This window comes from Astyanax mexicanus, chromosome 11, assembly GCF_023375975.1.
Source record: "Astyanax mexicanus isolate ESR-SI-001 chromosome 11, AstMex3_surface, whole genome shotgun sequence".
Taxonomy (NCBI): domain Eukaryota; kingdom Metazoa; phylum Chordata; class Actinopteri; order Characiformes; family Acestrorhamphidae; genus Astyanax; species Astyanax mexicanus.
This window is the reverse complement of record NC_064418.1, coordinates 32552341-32566875: the sequence shown is the minus strand read 5'-3', so window position 1 is coordinate 32566875 and position 14535 is coordinate 32552341. Positions and strand designations below refer to the sequence as shown.

General features: G+C 36.4%; 1 protein-coding gene across 4 annotated transcripts in view; it reads left to right on the top strand.

Annotated features, from left to right (window-relative positions):
- LOC103039143 (disintegrin and metalloproteinase domain-containing protein 23) overlaps nt 1–14535 on the top strand; it is a 42890-nt gene that overhangs the window by 8803 nt on the left and 19552 nt on the right. For all 4 annotated transcript variants that reach the window (XM_022680319.2, XM_007257968.4, XM_007257967.4 and 1 more), the window contains exons 4-10: nt 728–791; nt 8085–8167; nt 8272–8335; nt 9607–9679; nt 12217–12287; nt 13452–13517; nt 14273–14341. In XM_022680319.2, the coding sequence (XP_022536040.2) occupies nt 728–791; nt 8085–8167; nt 8272–8335; nt 9607–9679; nt 12217–12287; nt 13452–13517; nt 14273–14341 (490 nt within the window). The remainder of the gene's footprint in view (nt 1–727; nt 792–8084; nt 8168–8271; nt 8336–9606; nt 9680–12216; nt 12288–13451; nt 13518–14272; nt 14342–14535) is intronic.

Sequence of the window (14535 nt, the reverse complement as noted above, 5' to 3'; positions counted from 1 at the left end):
ATATAAGTTGTTCTTTGATGTAGCCTATAAATAGTAAGTCAATAATAAAGTGACAATACTGTATGTATGCCATAAAACTGTCTAACTAATATTCATTGATATCTAAAATTGATATTTAAATCAGTGTTAAAATTAAACACACTGATTTTCTAGATCATGTCTTGCTCACAAACTCCTTTCAACAGCAGTCGAATGTGCTCCAATGAGGGGTGCTTTCCTCAGCTGGCATTCCCCTAAATTAAGCTCAGCTTTTCTAGCCTTAGCTTTTTGGCTCTCTTAGTTTAAGCTACTTTTCTGTGGGACTTTTGCACAAGCAAGCAAAGCCACAGTCATAAACTAGTATCTTGAGGAAAATTTGTCTCAGAAAATTGTTTGCAGTTTTTTTTACAGTGTCACAGCTACTAGGGCTTTTTCTAGTGGGCTGGTTTAGGTAATTTAGGTGACAAAGACAAAATGGGCCAATGAATTTGGAATTTCAGCCATGTTTGGGTTAGTTTTAGATTCTAGTTCAATTTCCAGCTGTGATTACTTTGTTTTGTTTTGTGATTATTTTATTTAGGTTTTTTTTAATTTTTTTTTTTAATTGCTGAGCACTGATCTGTATATTTACACCACTTTTGTCTTCTTGCTGAATCCAGTGCAACAACTGACATGATATTCAGGCTCAACAAAGGAAACTTCACTAGCTGGAATTAATCATAATGCTTATTCCCTGTCTGTGTTACAGTGACCTACTGTCCTCCGATTATGTGGAGATTCATTATGAGGATGGCAAACCAATCCTATCTAAGGTAAATGTTACAGCTTTGTTTACACTATCACACTATCTATTGTTCTGATTTATTCCAGTAGACATATGCTCACTTACCAGCATTTTATTCTTAATCCACATGCATACGTATGATATTATGTATGTTACTATATTGAACCAGATTTGAGATAAATTAAACAGATCAACAGTGGAGCATTTTGAATAAATAACTAGGATGCGATTAATGATGTACTACTGTTTGAGCTTCTATAGCAGTAAAAAGGGGTGTTTAATAATATGAAGTATAATTTATTTTAAAGAAAGAGAGAGGAAGGAAACAAATGGGTGAGAAAAGCAATATAATAAATGGAATTTAGATGTGAAAGAAAGAGAATGAAAGATGTCCAAAAACTGGACAGAGTGGGAGAGACAGTGGGAGAGAGAGAGAGAAAACAGAGATATATAAATATGTCTGTGAAGAGTGTTAAAGACAGAGCTGAATGAGAGAGAGAGTAGCTTGGAACATTAACTTTTTATTTTTTGATGATATAATGCCCCAGAAATAATCTCAATTAATAATCAAACTCCTCTAATTTTAAGTACATTTTTATGCAACTGATGAATGCAACAGTTGCGGCAATAACCGCAATTAATTTCTCAATCATTGTTCCGTAAATGACAGTAAGCTGTCTGTCAGGTGCAGTAAAAAAGGCCAAAACAATCATACTACCATCACCATATTTCACAGATGTAATAATAGGATACTTTTCTTATGCTGGAATGCAGTGTTTTCATTTCTTCAAACATAAAGATTTTTAGTAAAACCAAAAGGTTCCATTTTGCTCTCATCCGCAAACAAAACATTCTTCCAATCCCTTCTGGCTTGACCATGTGATCTTTAGCAAACAGCAGACGAGCAGCAATGTTTATTTTGGAGAGCAGTGGTTTTATCCTTGTATCCCTGTTTAATGTTCTCCTGATGGTGGACTCATAAACATTAGCCAGTGTGAGAGAGGCCTTCAGTTGCTTAGACGTTACCCTCGGGTCCTTTGTGACCTCGTCAACTATTATGTGTCTTGCTCTTGGAGTGCTCTTTGTTTGTTGACCACTCCTGGGGAGGGTAAAAATGTTTTTTAATTTCCTCCATTTGTACATCATCTGTTTGACTGTGTACATATACTCCTTATAGATGGTTTTATAACCTTTTTCAGCCTGATTAGCATCAACAACTGTTTTTCTTGCCATGGTAGATGTATTTAAACATGTTGTAAAGAGCAGGCTATGATAAATCCTTGCAATTTAAATAAAACATGCTCAGCCAACTCAGACCTGATTGTTTTTCATTGATTAAAAAAAACAACTGACTCAAACTAACTGCGTTTACAAACTTTTGCCACTCACAAATATGTAATATTGGATAATGTTTCTTAATAAATAAATTACCAAGTATAATATTTTTTTGTCTCATTTGTAAAATTGGGTTCTCTTTATCTAATTATAAGACTTGAAATTGTGTGAAATCTAATGATATTTTAGGTCATATTAATGCAGAAATATATATCTTATTTTTCCTTTAATTTTCTCAAAAATCGCCAGTGCGCTTATAATCTGGTGCGCTTTATGTATGAATTTTACCAATCAGGTTTTCAGGGGCAGTAAAGCCACTCTACTATACTATACTGGATTCCATGCACCGGATTATAATGCGCACTATCAGTAAGTCTTCTGGTCTATTTTCATGTCTATTTTCATACTTAAGGCACACTGGATATAAGGCGCATTATGCGACAGTAGTGAGGCCATGTTTTCCTTCTAATTCAGCAGACTTGTAAAGCTAAGCTAAGTAAACAAAACTTTAATACTTAATAAAAAAGTTTTTCTTTTAATGTTATTCTACAGAGATTCTCTCCTAAAAACTATTTATTTGGGCGAGTATTTATTTTGGCATCTCTGTGGTGCTGCTCATAAGAGGCGTGGAGCTGTTTTTCTCTGTAAAGCTGCTTTGTGACAACCTTTGTTGTAAAAAGCGCTATATAAATAAAATTTAATTGAAATTGAATTAATTGAGTTAAGCACTTCCGTTTATTTACAGTAAGCTTAGGTTTGCAGATTTCCACTAAGATTAGCCGCAGTTAGCGGCTAAGGCCTCTCTACAGAGCTACACTGAGGAACCCTGAGTGTTCTCGTAAGCCAGGGCTGGTCCCACATTGCTAGCGGTTCGTCCCACGTAGCTTGTTTTAACATGATAAACACGCAGGCTACAGTCTGATATACTCACCTCTCAACAACAAAAGAGCTAGCGCTTAGCACGGTTAGCGGCTAATGCTAATACTGCTCCTGTCTCAGTGCTGAAGAGAAACTTTACTGAAGTCTGTGTACTTCAACGGAGTGGCTTTACTGCTCCTTACAACCTGACTGGTAGAATTCATACATAAGGAGCACTAAATTATAAGGCACACTGATAGATTTTGAGAAAATTAAAGGATTTTAGATAAAATTCTAAAAGGTTAACAACCTTTAAGCACCGCTGTATGTTGTGCAGAAATGTAATTATCGTGACAGACCTAGAAGAGAAAACAAGCTGAGAGCAAGTGAGCTGAGTATGAGAGAAAAAGAGAGCTGAGTGAGAGAGAAAAAGAGCTGAGAGGGAGATACAGAAAGAGCTGATAAGGAGAGAGAGTAATCAGGAGAACATTGTGTTCAGAAACACACAGAAGGAGAGAGAAACAGAGGTATACAGATATGTATAGACTGAGATAGAGAACTAAGTGATAGGACTGACTGAGAGCCTGAGGGAGAAACTGAGAGAGAGAGAGAGAGAGGGAGAAGGAGAGAGAGAGTGAGTGGGTGAGTAAGAGAGCTGAGTGCTGCTGAATTAGGAAATGGGCTGCTGGATTTGTCAGTGCTGACTCAGCAAAGCTCTGCTGGCCTGCAGCTCAGGTCATGTGACCACCTGACGTTACTCTGCAGTAACAATGCAGTGTGGGAAACCTGGCAGTGTGAGAAGATGAATTGGGGAATGAGTGAGAGATAGTAATAATAAAATTGATAAGAAAGAGCAAATGATATAAAGAGTGACAGATATAGAGAGAAAGAGAATATGTGAGAGGTTATACACTATACGCTGAGTCACTGTAGTCACGGATCAATACAGGAAACTGAGCCACACCCAGGGATGCATTTTGAGTGGTATATGTAACATGATACCACCCCCATTATAAAAACACAAGGTACCAAGGAAGTGTCTGGAACTTAACATTGCATAGGTTTTCTCTCATAAAAAAGAAAAGAACAACCTAATAACCTAATCACTAGATTAATCACTAAATTATTCATATAAGAAAAATCTCAATATTATGTTTTGCAGTACGGTATTAATTTAATTACTAGTTTACATGCAAAGAATGGTGGCAGACAGTGGTTTATTTATTGTTGGGTTTAACACAATCTTCAGATTTCACTGTTTTGCATAAAAAATTGCATACAAAGTACAATCTTCCTTAAACTCAGATTGTATGCAAATGATGTTTTTTTTTCAATATATCAATATTACAATAAATCAGTTTGCTTTCATCATCATAATATATTCCAATACACTTAAACATAACCTGCTACTGTGAAATGTATGGTATTGACAAATTCTTGCCAATATACAGCCTTACAAATAACAGCATAGGTAATAACAAGGGCTTGACGGTATTGGGGACAAAATTGACACTGCAAAATTTTGTTGTCTTGAAATATAAAAAAATACTGAATTTTTAACAGATTTCTCCAGAAATTGATGATAAGTAATGCTGGGCAGATGTCATCCACCTCTGTTAGATAGTTCATGGAAAACTAGTGAAAGTTGTAGCAAGATGTGCACGTTCTAATTAGCCTCACGTAATGGTTGAACATGTGAAAATTGTATATGCACACATTGCAATGCTGATGCTAAAAATGATACATTGTGCAGCCCTACTAGACACTTTTATTTTTGCAGAAAATATGCATATTATAATTATAATTCACATATAGTTCATATATTTCACTGTCCATGATCTGTATCTTTTATTATAACCAGTTAAATTATTTGATTTCATTTAAAGATAATTTTTATCCTCTTCACATCTACAGTACTTAAGAATCTGCTGAAGAATATAGATACCAGATAGCACAGGTAGAATAAGCTATAGTAGCACCATATGAAAGAAATGGGCCTATACCATATTTAGCAGGTGGTCATTATGTTTTGACCAGTGCATTCAGAATACAGGGTATTTAACACACAATATAATGTGTGTACAAGGTTATCACAGTGAAAAAAGTAAGGCAACAAGGAGGCATTGCAAAAGCTTGGACCATCATACATCACTGTTTCTACTATACAATGTACATTATTGTTTATTATAAATTTCCTATTTAGTCCCTTGGGATTTCTGCTTGGCTTTGCTTTTGTAGTTATGTCTGAATGCCCTGCTTGCTAAGGCTAGGATCATAAATCTGCCCTGTACTGTAGAACAATAAGCTTCTTCTGGCCTGTTCTTTCTGTGCTGAAGTTTCACTAGCTACTGATATAATTTATAGTATGTTTACCCCTCCATGTCTGCTAAAATACGGCAAAAGGTTGGAAGAGAAGGCAGTGTCAGGCAGTTTTTGGCATTTGCTTGTCAGATCTCTTAAGCAATTTGATTTGTATCTTTTTAAATGTGTCTTGGGTGTTTTTAAACTTGCATTTTGCATTTTTGTGGCTTGGCCTTTTCCAGCTATAATTCTGATACTCAAGACGCGTAAAGTGACTAGGTGTAGAGTTGTAGAGAGGTGTAGATTTTAAACCTGGTCTCTTTATGCATTTTTAGTATCAGGATTATACCTGAATAAGGCAAAGCCACATAAAAAAAATGTAAGTGTAAACTAGGGCTGGGGCGACGCATCGACATAATCGACGTCATCGATTACAAAAATACATCGATTTGCATAACGTGCGTCGGCGCGTCGTAAACATGGCGGCGCCTGTGGAGAGCATTAGAGGTTTTAGAGGTTAGATCGGGCCCAAAAATTCCAACTGGCTGTTTTCGGGCTGTTTTAATGAGCGAAATATGATCAGAATTATGTTAATTAACACGGTAACATAGAAGCATAGAACTATTATTTAATTAAAATGATTTTTAAGAACAGCTAAACACAGTTCTGCAAGTCAAACGCGGAGGAGTTCACGTGCGAGAGAGAGAGAGAGAGAGAGAGAGAGAGAGAGAGATTTGCTTGTTCTACTCACAGGTGAAGGTTCTCTTTGATCTCCTCGTGCTCATATTCTAGTCCCATTCATAATTCTGCAGCTCCCTCAGTGTTTTCTGCCGTATTTTGCGGCTAGCGCGAGCGCTTACAACTGACACCGCGGACCGCGAGGTGCCGCCGCGTTTGTGCCGAATCCGACTCTCTGCTGAATCTGACTCCCGCTTCGCGGACAGAATCGGCACAACACCCCCGCTGTAGAACTGCGGTAGTGAAAACAGCGCTTATAAATAAATTAGTTTAGTTTCACTTTCAGTTTTCGTTATTTTTTTTTAAATAAAAATATAATTAAAAAACAGACGCCTACATCTCGGACTATTTTCTGGAGCCCGGGTCGGATTTACGGGCGGGCCTCGGGTCATGTCGGGTTCGGACAGAGAATCTAAGCTCTAGAGAGCTTGGACTCCGGAGAGCAATCTCCAGCTACAAAAAAACGCCAGCGGGCATCTAAAGTTTGGGAGCATTTCACGCAAAAGGGCAACAATGTGGTCCTCTGCCATACGTGCAAAAGGAGCACTTGAAGCGCAAACATCCAGGAGCACTATGTCAACAGGGTCACACAGTAAGTTACCGTTTACATCAGGGTCTCCGCGGGTGTCCTTAAAAAGACTTAAGGCTGTCTACCAAAGGTTTTAAACCTGCCACAGGCAGAAATTATACATTTTTGGTTTATATTTGTGCATGGCATTTCGCAGTTTCCAGAAACAGTAGCATTATTCATAAGTTCAGGTGTTTTGCTGCCTTAAGTTATTTTAGCTAGCGCCGTCGGCGCTGCGGTGTCACACCGTTTTCTGTCACCGTCGGAATTTTGTGACCAGTGCTCACGGTTATGAGCGTTCATTGGCAAAACGGAAGCTTTCTATACCTACACCTTACCCTCAGCCCTAAACTGAACCGTTTTGGCCAGTCGGGGTAAACATTAGAAACGAACACGTTTCGAATCGGCCAGTGCACCGGTCTGCTGAGAACTACTTGCCAGTGGTCACAAAATCTAGCGGTCACAGAAAACAGTGCAACACACGGTTGTGGTGTATGGGAGCTTATCCATTTTTAGCGTTATAGATCTAAACAACGTGCTGTACATGTAAGTGATTATAAGTGTGGGGTTTGGTTTAGTAGGCTTGTGGTGTTGTTGTTGTTGTTATTATATATAAATATAGTAATTTATCGTTTGCTTTAAAACGTAAAATAATTATTTAAATATGTTTCTCAATGAATAGATTAGTCGACTAATCGAAAAAAATAATCGTTAGAATAATCGTTTAAAAAATAATCGTTAGGGACAGCCCTAGTGTAAACTTACACAAGATACATTTAAAACAGTTATAAAAATCCAGTCACTCAAATCATATCATATAACACCAGAGGTGAAAAGTAAAGAATTACATTTACTCACGTTACTGTAATTAAGTAGATTTTATGAGTAATTTTAAAGTAGTTTTTAAAAAAGGGTAATTTTACTTTTACTTAAGTAGATTTTGACACAAGTAATTTACTTCGCTACATTGGAAAACTCTCCGTTACTGAGTAAAAAATAAAATGCTGGGAAAAAAAATTCTGAATAAAAAAAAAATAATTAAACCAATAAGGGACGCGATTTGTTCCATATTTCCATAATTGCCCAATCCACACATCCACACTAAACCTCTCCTCGCTCTGCCCGCTCCTCTGTGTTTTTTCATTTAAACCGATTATTTTCTTTTTACATCAAATAATTAAAAGTAACTATGTAACATTTACTCAAATTACATTTTACTACCAATTGTAAATGCATGTGAATTCAACCAGTATAAACAGGTTCACGTGACCTCTTCCACAGAGATGCTACAAATGGTTCTTCAGAAGATGCTATGGAAAAACATGATGTACAGTAACTTGGTATAAAAAAAAATATATCAGTATATAGACTGTTCACTTTTGTCTTTTTAACATGTTACTTTAGGTGTTTAGGGAAAAAGGTTTTTCAATGGCATTGTACCAAGAACCCACAACCGGCCCTAATAGCAATGTTATTTAGCATGTTTGTGGCATGAGTTTCTGTGTGTCTGTGTGTTCTCAGGGTGGTGAACACTGTTATTACAGTGGTCAGGTGAGAGGAGTTGAGGCCTCTCGAGTAGCTCTGTCAACCTGCAATGGCTTGCAGTAAGTATAAATACAGTGCTTCTCTGAGAATCCTGAACACTGTACTGCCTGTTTGAACGCTCTGTTGATCTGTCACTCTTTTTCTTTCTCTCTGCGGCGGCCAGTGGCATGTTTGATGATGGAGTTTATGTGTATCTGATTGAGCCTCTAAAACAGACTCACTCTTTTGTAAGTTCTTTGAATTTCTTAGCACCTTGTATGTAACCTAATGTCGTAAAATGTAACAGATTTATTTAAAATATGTTTTGTTTTTCTCATTTTATTGGAATGTAACTTGCAAACTTCTGCAAAAATAATTTTGGTTTTGATTTTATTAATTTCTCCCACAAATTAATTTTCATTAAAAAAGCATTGATTCACAGAATCAAAAACATACAGTTAAACATACAGTTTTTCATTGTGCTAATATTTTCCTGTGCAATATTAGAGTAAATAAATAAACTAAACATAAATACATTTGTACATACAAATGTTAATAACTATTTCTTTTTATGGACAGGACTAGTTTTTAGGATGGGACTAGTTTAATGTAGTTTTTCTACATGATGTCTGTTTAATATATGACTTATTTGTGAAGTATAAGAAATCTTTTAGACATAAATGTCGTAGATAATATTGGCTATTTGATTAGCACCTACTGTCACCTCTAAAATGTGATAATATTTAATCTTATATCCAGGGTTGTTTTTTATTTTTTTTATTATTAGTTTTAAAAACAGCTTTGGTTGCTGACAAAAATAGGTGAGCAAAGTTTTATTCTTTACTTACAAAAGTTTTTAACATTAATGATAAAATACATTAGCATGCCAAAAGTCATGGGACAGAAACTAGCATCCCTATTAAAGCCTACGAATGCTGCACAGACCCATGGGATTCAATGTGAATGTGATTACTATTGTCACCTACTGTGCTGTTCACTGTGAGTGGCAATGGTGTCTATGATGTATTCCCAGTACACATGCGACACTGTGGATCGAGGAATCTTAAATACCCCCACAACTTAAAAAATACAATGTCCAATTCATCTGACACCCACTATAAGGACTAGCTCCCACCCTTATAATTGATGTTGCCTTTGCCCAGTGTTCAACTTCACTCACAAGAAAACAACTCACACCTTATACAGGTGTGGCCATTCCCAAGCAGTCATCTGAGGTAACACTTCATGATCAATTTACATACTAATATCCCATGACTTTTGTCAGTGAATGTCAGTGTATTATAGGAGTAACTTTAGCAGCAAAAAACAAAATGCACAGTTTAGTCTTTCTCTCACCTGGTGGAGCATCACTGCATTAACCACTAAACTAGTAATTCTGTTACTAACTACATTTATGTGTAACATTGTGCAGATTTTAGGATTAATAAAACAAATGTGATTTTTTTTCTAAACAAATCTTTGCATTATCTGTGCACTTGGTTGCGTGTGTGTGTTTTAGGAAGGAGCCGCTAGGCCTCACACACTGCGCAGAACACCCAGCCTGCTGCAGTCTAATGACCCACAGGATGAAGGTATTCTTTTGACATATTACTTTTAACTTTTCTTTAAGTTTTCACCTGTATTGTCCAGGTTAAGACACAAGGTATTCATTTATATCATTCAGCCTGTGTTTATTACAGGATTTATTAATCTAAACATGTTAATTAAACTAAACATTCGTGAGACTCCTATTTCATTCACGTAAGTTTATCTTGGGCTCTTGCTGCTTAAATGCAGTTACACCCATGTTCATACCCAGATACATCATACAGGCTGCACTGTGATTTCAGTGGGATCTGGACTTAATTTGCTAATGCACAATATGTAACCAGGCTTAGTAAGACAATGGAGAAAATGATATGAGCTGGAAAATATGTTTCCAGTCAATGTATCCTTGACTCACAACAAAAATATTATTATTTCAGAACATTCTGGGGAATGGCACAAAAAAACATTCCTCATGTTCAGTTTTTCCTCAGTCAAAATTCTTTGGACGCAGCCTTGATTGATTTTTCTGGTTTGCTAAAATAATCCTAGATGTCATTTCCCAACCCAGTCTCATTTCTCATACGGCGGTAACCTGCATTTCCAATGTATAAACAGATTTCAGGATAGTCATTTACTGTATTATTGATCATTTGTTCTTACTGGATGTTAGCTATGTTATTGTAAGTTAATTCAGGTGCCTGTAAATTAGTTTTGTTGATATGACTCAAGTCAATTCCTTAGGGAATCTGCCAAATAACTTAAACATATTTTTGTTACAATAAAACCTAAACAAAAGCTGTGACTTGGATTCCAATTTACATTGTAGGGCACTAATGATTTCAGATTTTTTTTTGAGTGCCTGGATCATATGGATGTGGAATGTGGATTTTAAAATATGATTGAGGCACTATATTGTCCCACAATGCACTGAAAATTAGTTGTAAACATTGTAGCTCACTACATTGGAGCAACAGTGGAGCAACCTGAAGGCAACAGAGTTTACCTACATAATCCAGTGATAGTTACAACAGCACTTTCCTTAACTTTGGCACAGAACTTACATCTAGTGCGCACAGGGATTAAACACTGCTCAGCCTTTTACGTGTGTGACCAGTGCTGACGAATCTTGGTAATGAGGAAGCATCCGAATTCACTTGTGTTTTCACCACTGTTTACTGAAACAAAACAATCGCACTGTAAGGTGCACTGTGTTATAAGGACCACTATCAGTGGATGTCTATTTTCATACATAAGCTAACTAAGTTAAGTAAGTTAATGCTAAGCTAAGTAAACAAAAAAGATTTAAAGTTAAACGAGCACTGGATGTTAATATACACAGAATTGTCTCCTGAAAACTGTTTATTTTGGTAAGAAATGTGCTGCCGTTTATGTACAGTAAGCTTAGATTACTAAATTTCTCCAGCACTAGGCTAGAGCATTAGCATTAGCGGCTAACCGTTAGCCCGACAGTGCTACACTGAGGAACACTGAGTGTTCTGGTAAGCCAGGGCGATATTAGTTAGCGGTTCTCCCACATAGCTTGTTTTAGCACAGTAAACACGCAGGCTACAGTCCAATATACTCACCTCTGAAGGGCAAAAGAGCTAGTGTGGTTAGCGGCTAATGCTAACGCTTTTCCAGCTGTCCTTGCTGGGGTTAGCAGCAGGCTACAGGGCAATAATACTCACCTCTGAAGGGGAAATATCAGTTAGTGGATAATGCTAATGCTGCTAAAGTGTTGGTGCTGGAGAACTAAACTGAAACTCCTTTATTACGCTGCACTTTAGCAGAGTGACTTTAGTGCTCCTTACAACCTGACTGGTAAAATTCATACTTAATGTGCACTGGATTAAAACCCGCACTGTCGATATTTGAGAAAATTAAAGGATTTTAAGTGTGGTGGTCTATCTATATAGCACAATACTAAAGAGGGATTAAGGATCCATAAGTATAATTCACTTTTACACCACTGCTGTAAATATAAATTGGGCTATGAGCCCCCTCTTTTGGACAGCGATAAATATGCATTTGTTGGCAGTCAGATAAATAAGTAAAAGAAGCACAGGGTCAGAGATGTCATTCTCCTTATTACAAGTCCTGTTATGTTAAGGTAAACTTGCTACATAATGCTTTGGCTGAACTTACATTAAAAAACAAGCTACTCTGAAATTCTGGGTTAGTTCTGCTTAGCTGGGAACAAAGCGCCCGGTTTTTAGTGCTGAGCTACGTGAGTTAGATAATTGTCTGTTCTTGCACATTTCCTTTGTCCCTCTGTGTATCTGTTGTTTGAATATGTCTATGAACTAGGGCATACTCCTACACTTTTATAGGCATTCACTGCTTTACACAGTATGTAATTTTCTCATAAAAACTAAACTAACCACAACCGAGGAATTACATAATAAGCATCCACAGATTTACTGTCATGTATTTTGAGGGACTCCAAATCTCTCAGGAAAGTGTTTCATTTGAAGGTTATGAGTGAAACAAAGAGGGGAACATGTTGTTTTTTCGAGACAGCACAAACTAAGTCCTAATGATAACATTGTGTTTGTGTGTGTGTGTGTTTGTGTGTGTGTAGGAGATAAAGTGGAGCCGCTGTTGTCAGAGCTGGATGACATGTCTTGGCTGCGGCGCAGGAAAAAGCGTGCTGTAAGCATGTGAGGGAGGCCTCCTCCCACACGGCTGAACACAGGCCGCATCATGAGCTCACCAACAGCATAACTTTAGTAACTAAAACACAGCTGTGTTGTCCAGCTCTAAGCTGGCATCAGTTACATGATATCATACCCCTGTCTAATAGGACTGCACTGGAAAAAAGTATTGTTCATATGTTTGCTGATTTTTGTTGGTGTTTTGATGAAGCAAATGGTTAATGTGGTTAAAAATGCAAATTATTATGGCTGTAGGCTGCACAATGTAGGCTGTTTTTAAGGGAGACATTTTTAACATTTACATCTATTATTTTATTATTTTGTTAACATTCACTTGTAATGTTTATGTTGTTTTATTCATACTTTTATTATTACCAAATAGGCTGCTTTGTTGCAAAGCTTTAAAGAATGATAGATGGTCTCTGCCGCTGTATTTAGCCTTATTTAAAAAGATCGAAAAACTTTGTATAACTGCAGTTTGAATGGGCAGAACTGAACTGCTGTAAGCTGAATAGGTGTAAATATGTGACAGAACAAAAACAATGGATTTCATTGAAGAATATGTTACATTTTAGATTTTTTATAAATTTGAATAAAAAGACAATGAAGGATCTTATTTTATTGTCATTTAAGATAATTCCAAGTAAGAGAACACGGTGGAATGTCAAAATCTTTTTATAAACTGTAGAAATTAGTTTATAAAATAACTTTCTTCTTAAGGACAGAGGATGAATAAGCTCCACTGTATGTAAATTAGCTGTTTTGCATCTTTCTTCCCTATATGAAGCAACACAAAAAAAATATTTAATTTATATTTAACTAATATTTAACGCAACCCCAGTACATCTCAATATAAGCACAATATAACATTTTTGTCAATCCTCTACAGGCCCACTGTCTACACAAGGCTGTAATAAGAGTGGTGGATACACCCTGTGTGACCCTGTTATTAGCAGAGCTTTAGTCCTAAATCACAGACTGTTTGTTTAAGCGTGTTGTGATCACACGTCAGTCGCTACATGGTGAACACAGGCCTAACTGATATTTAATCCTGGGACTAAACGTCACTTCAGAAAAGCCATGAGGTTTTAAGACTTTCCTTCATTATGCTGAAAATGTGGCAGTGCTCTGCTTGCTTACATAATGGCTGTTTCTCTTCCAGATCCCAAGGAATGTGTTTGAAGAGATGAAGTACATCGAGCTCATGATTGTCAGTGACCATAACATGGTGCGTGTGTGTTTGTTTGGGTCTGACCAGTGTTTATGTGTGTGGGATAGCTATATAATGTGCGAGTCGTGTGCCTGAGTGAGTAATGTTTATGTGTACAGAGTCACAGATTTCAGTGTGTCCACTATGAAGGAAATGTGAGTCAGTTTAAAGAAACATCAGAAGTCATCAATCTGTGATTTAGTAAGAGAAATCACTAAAAGCTACAGTTTTAGTGGAGTATATGGGTTTACAAACAAACAGGAAGAGTATAATCCCTGTCAGTGGAGTGCAGAGTGAAAGCAGTGGCCACAAGAGGGCGCTCTGATCACTTTGCCAGATAAACATTTGTCAATCAGATGGTGCTCTTATCAAAGTAACAGCAATATAAAACACAGAAAAATAAAATTAGAAATATCTATGCAACTGAATAAAAACATTTCTCTCTTGTTAAAAACAGAAATACAGAAATTATAATTTGAGCTTTTTATATAATTTTTCCTGGTTATTCCCTTTTTTGTTGCAAATTATTTCTTATTAAGTGCCTCTGCGAATGAATAAATATAAGTCTAAATTAAAAACATTTGAGTTTATGTAAAATGCCAATTTTTTAATGGGGAAATGGTTGATATGTTTTTTTCATTAGAAGGGCTCAAAAATGTTTAGGAATATACATGTCTATCTATTATATCTAAATTAAGATTAAATTAAACAATTCTTTTCACTGTATTTAAGTGTTTGATTTCTCTTTTTGTCTTACTAATATTTCACTACAGTTCAAAAGGCACAAAACCAAGCAGCAAACCAAAAACTTCGCAAAGTCTGTGGTCAACCTGGTGGATGCCGTAAGTTACCATAACTGTTTACCAAAAGACAAATACATAGACTCTTATATCTGTATTTGATTTTATTTATTAACATTTACGATTGTGTAGTATAAAGCATAGACTGCCTGCACAGCTTCTGCAGACAAAAAATTATTATTATTCTTAAATGGTTTGAGGTAACCTCTGAACAGAAACACTTATTTGCCACCTAC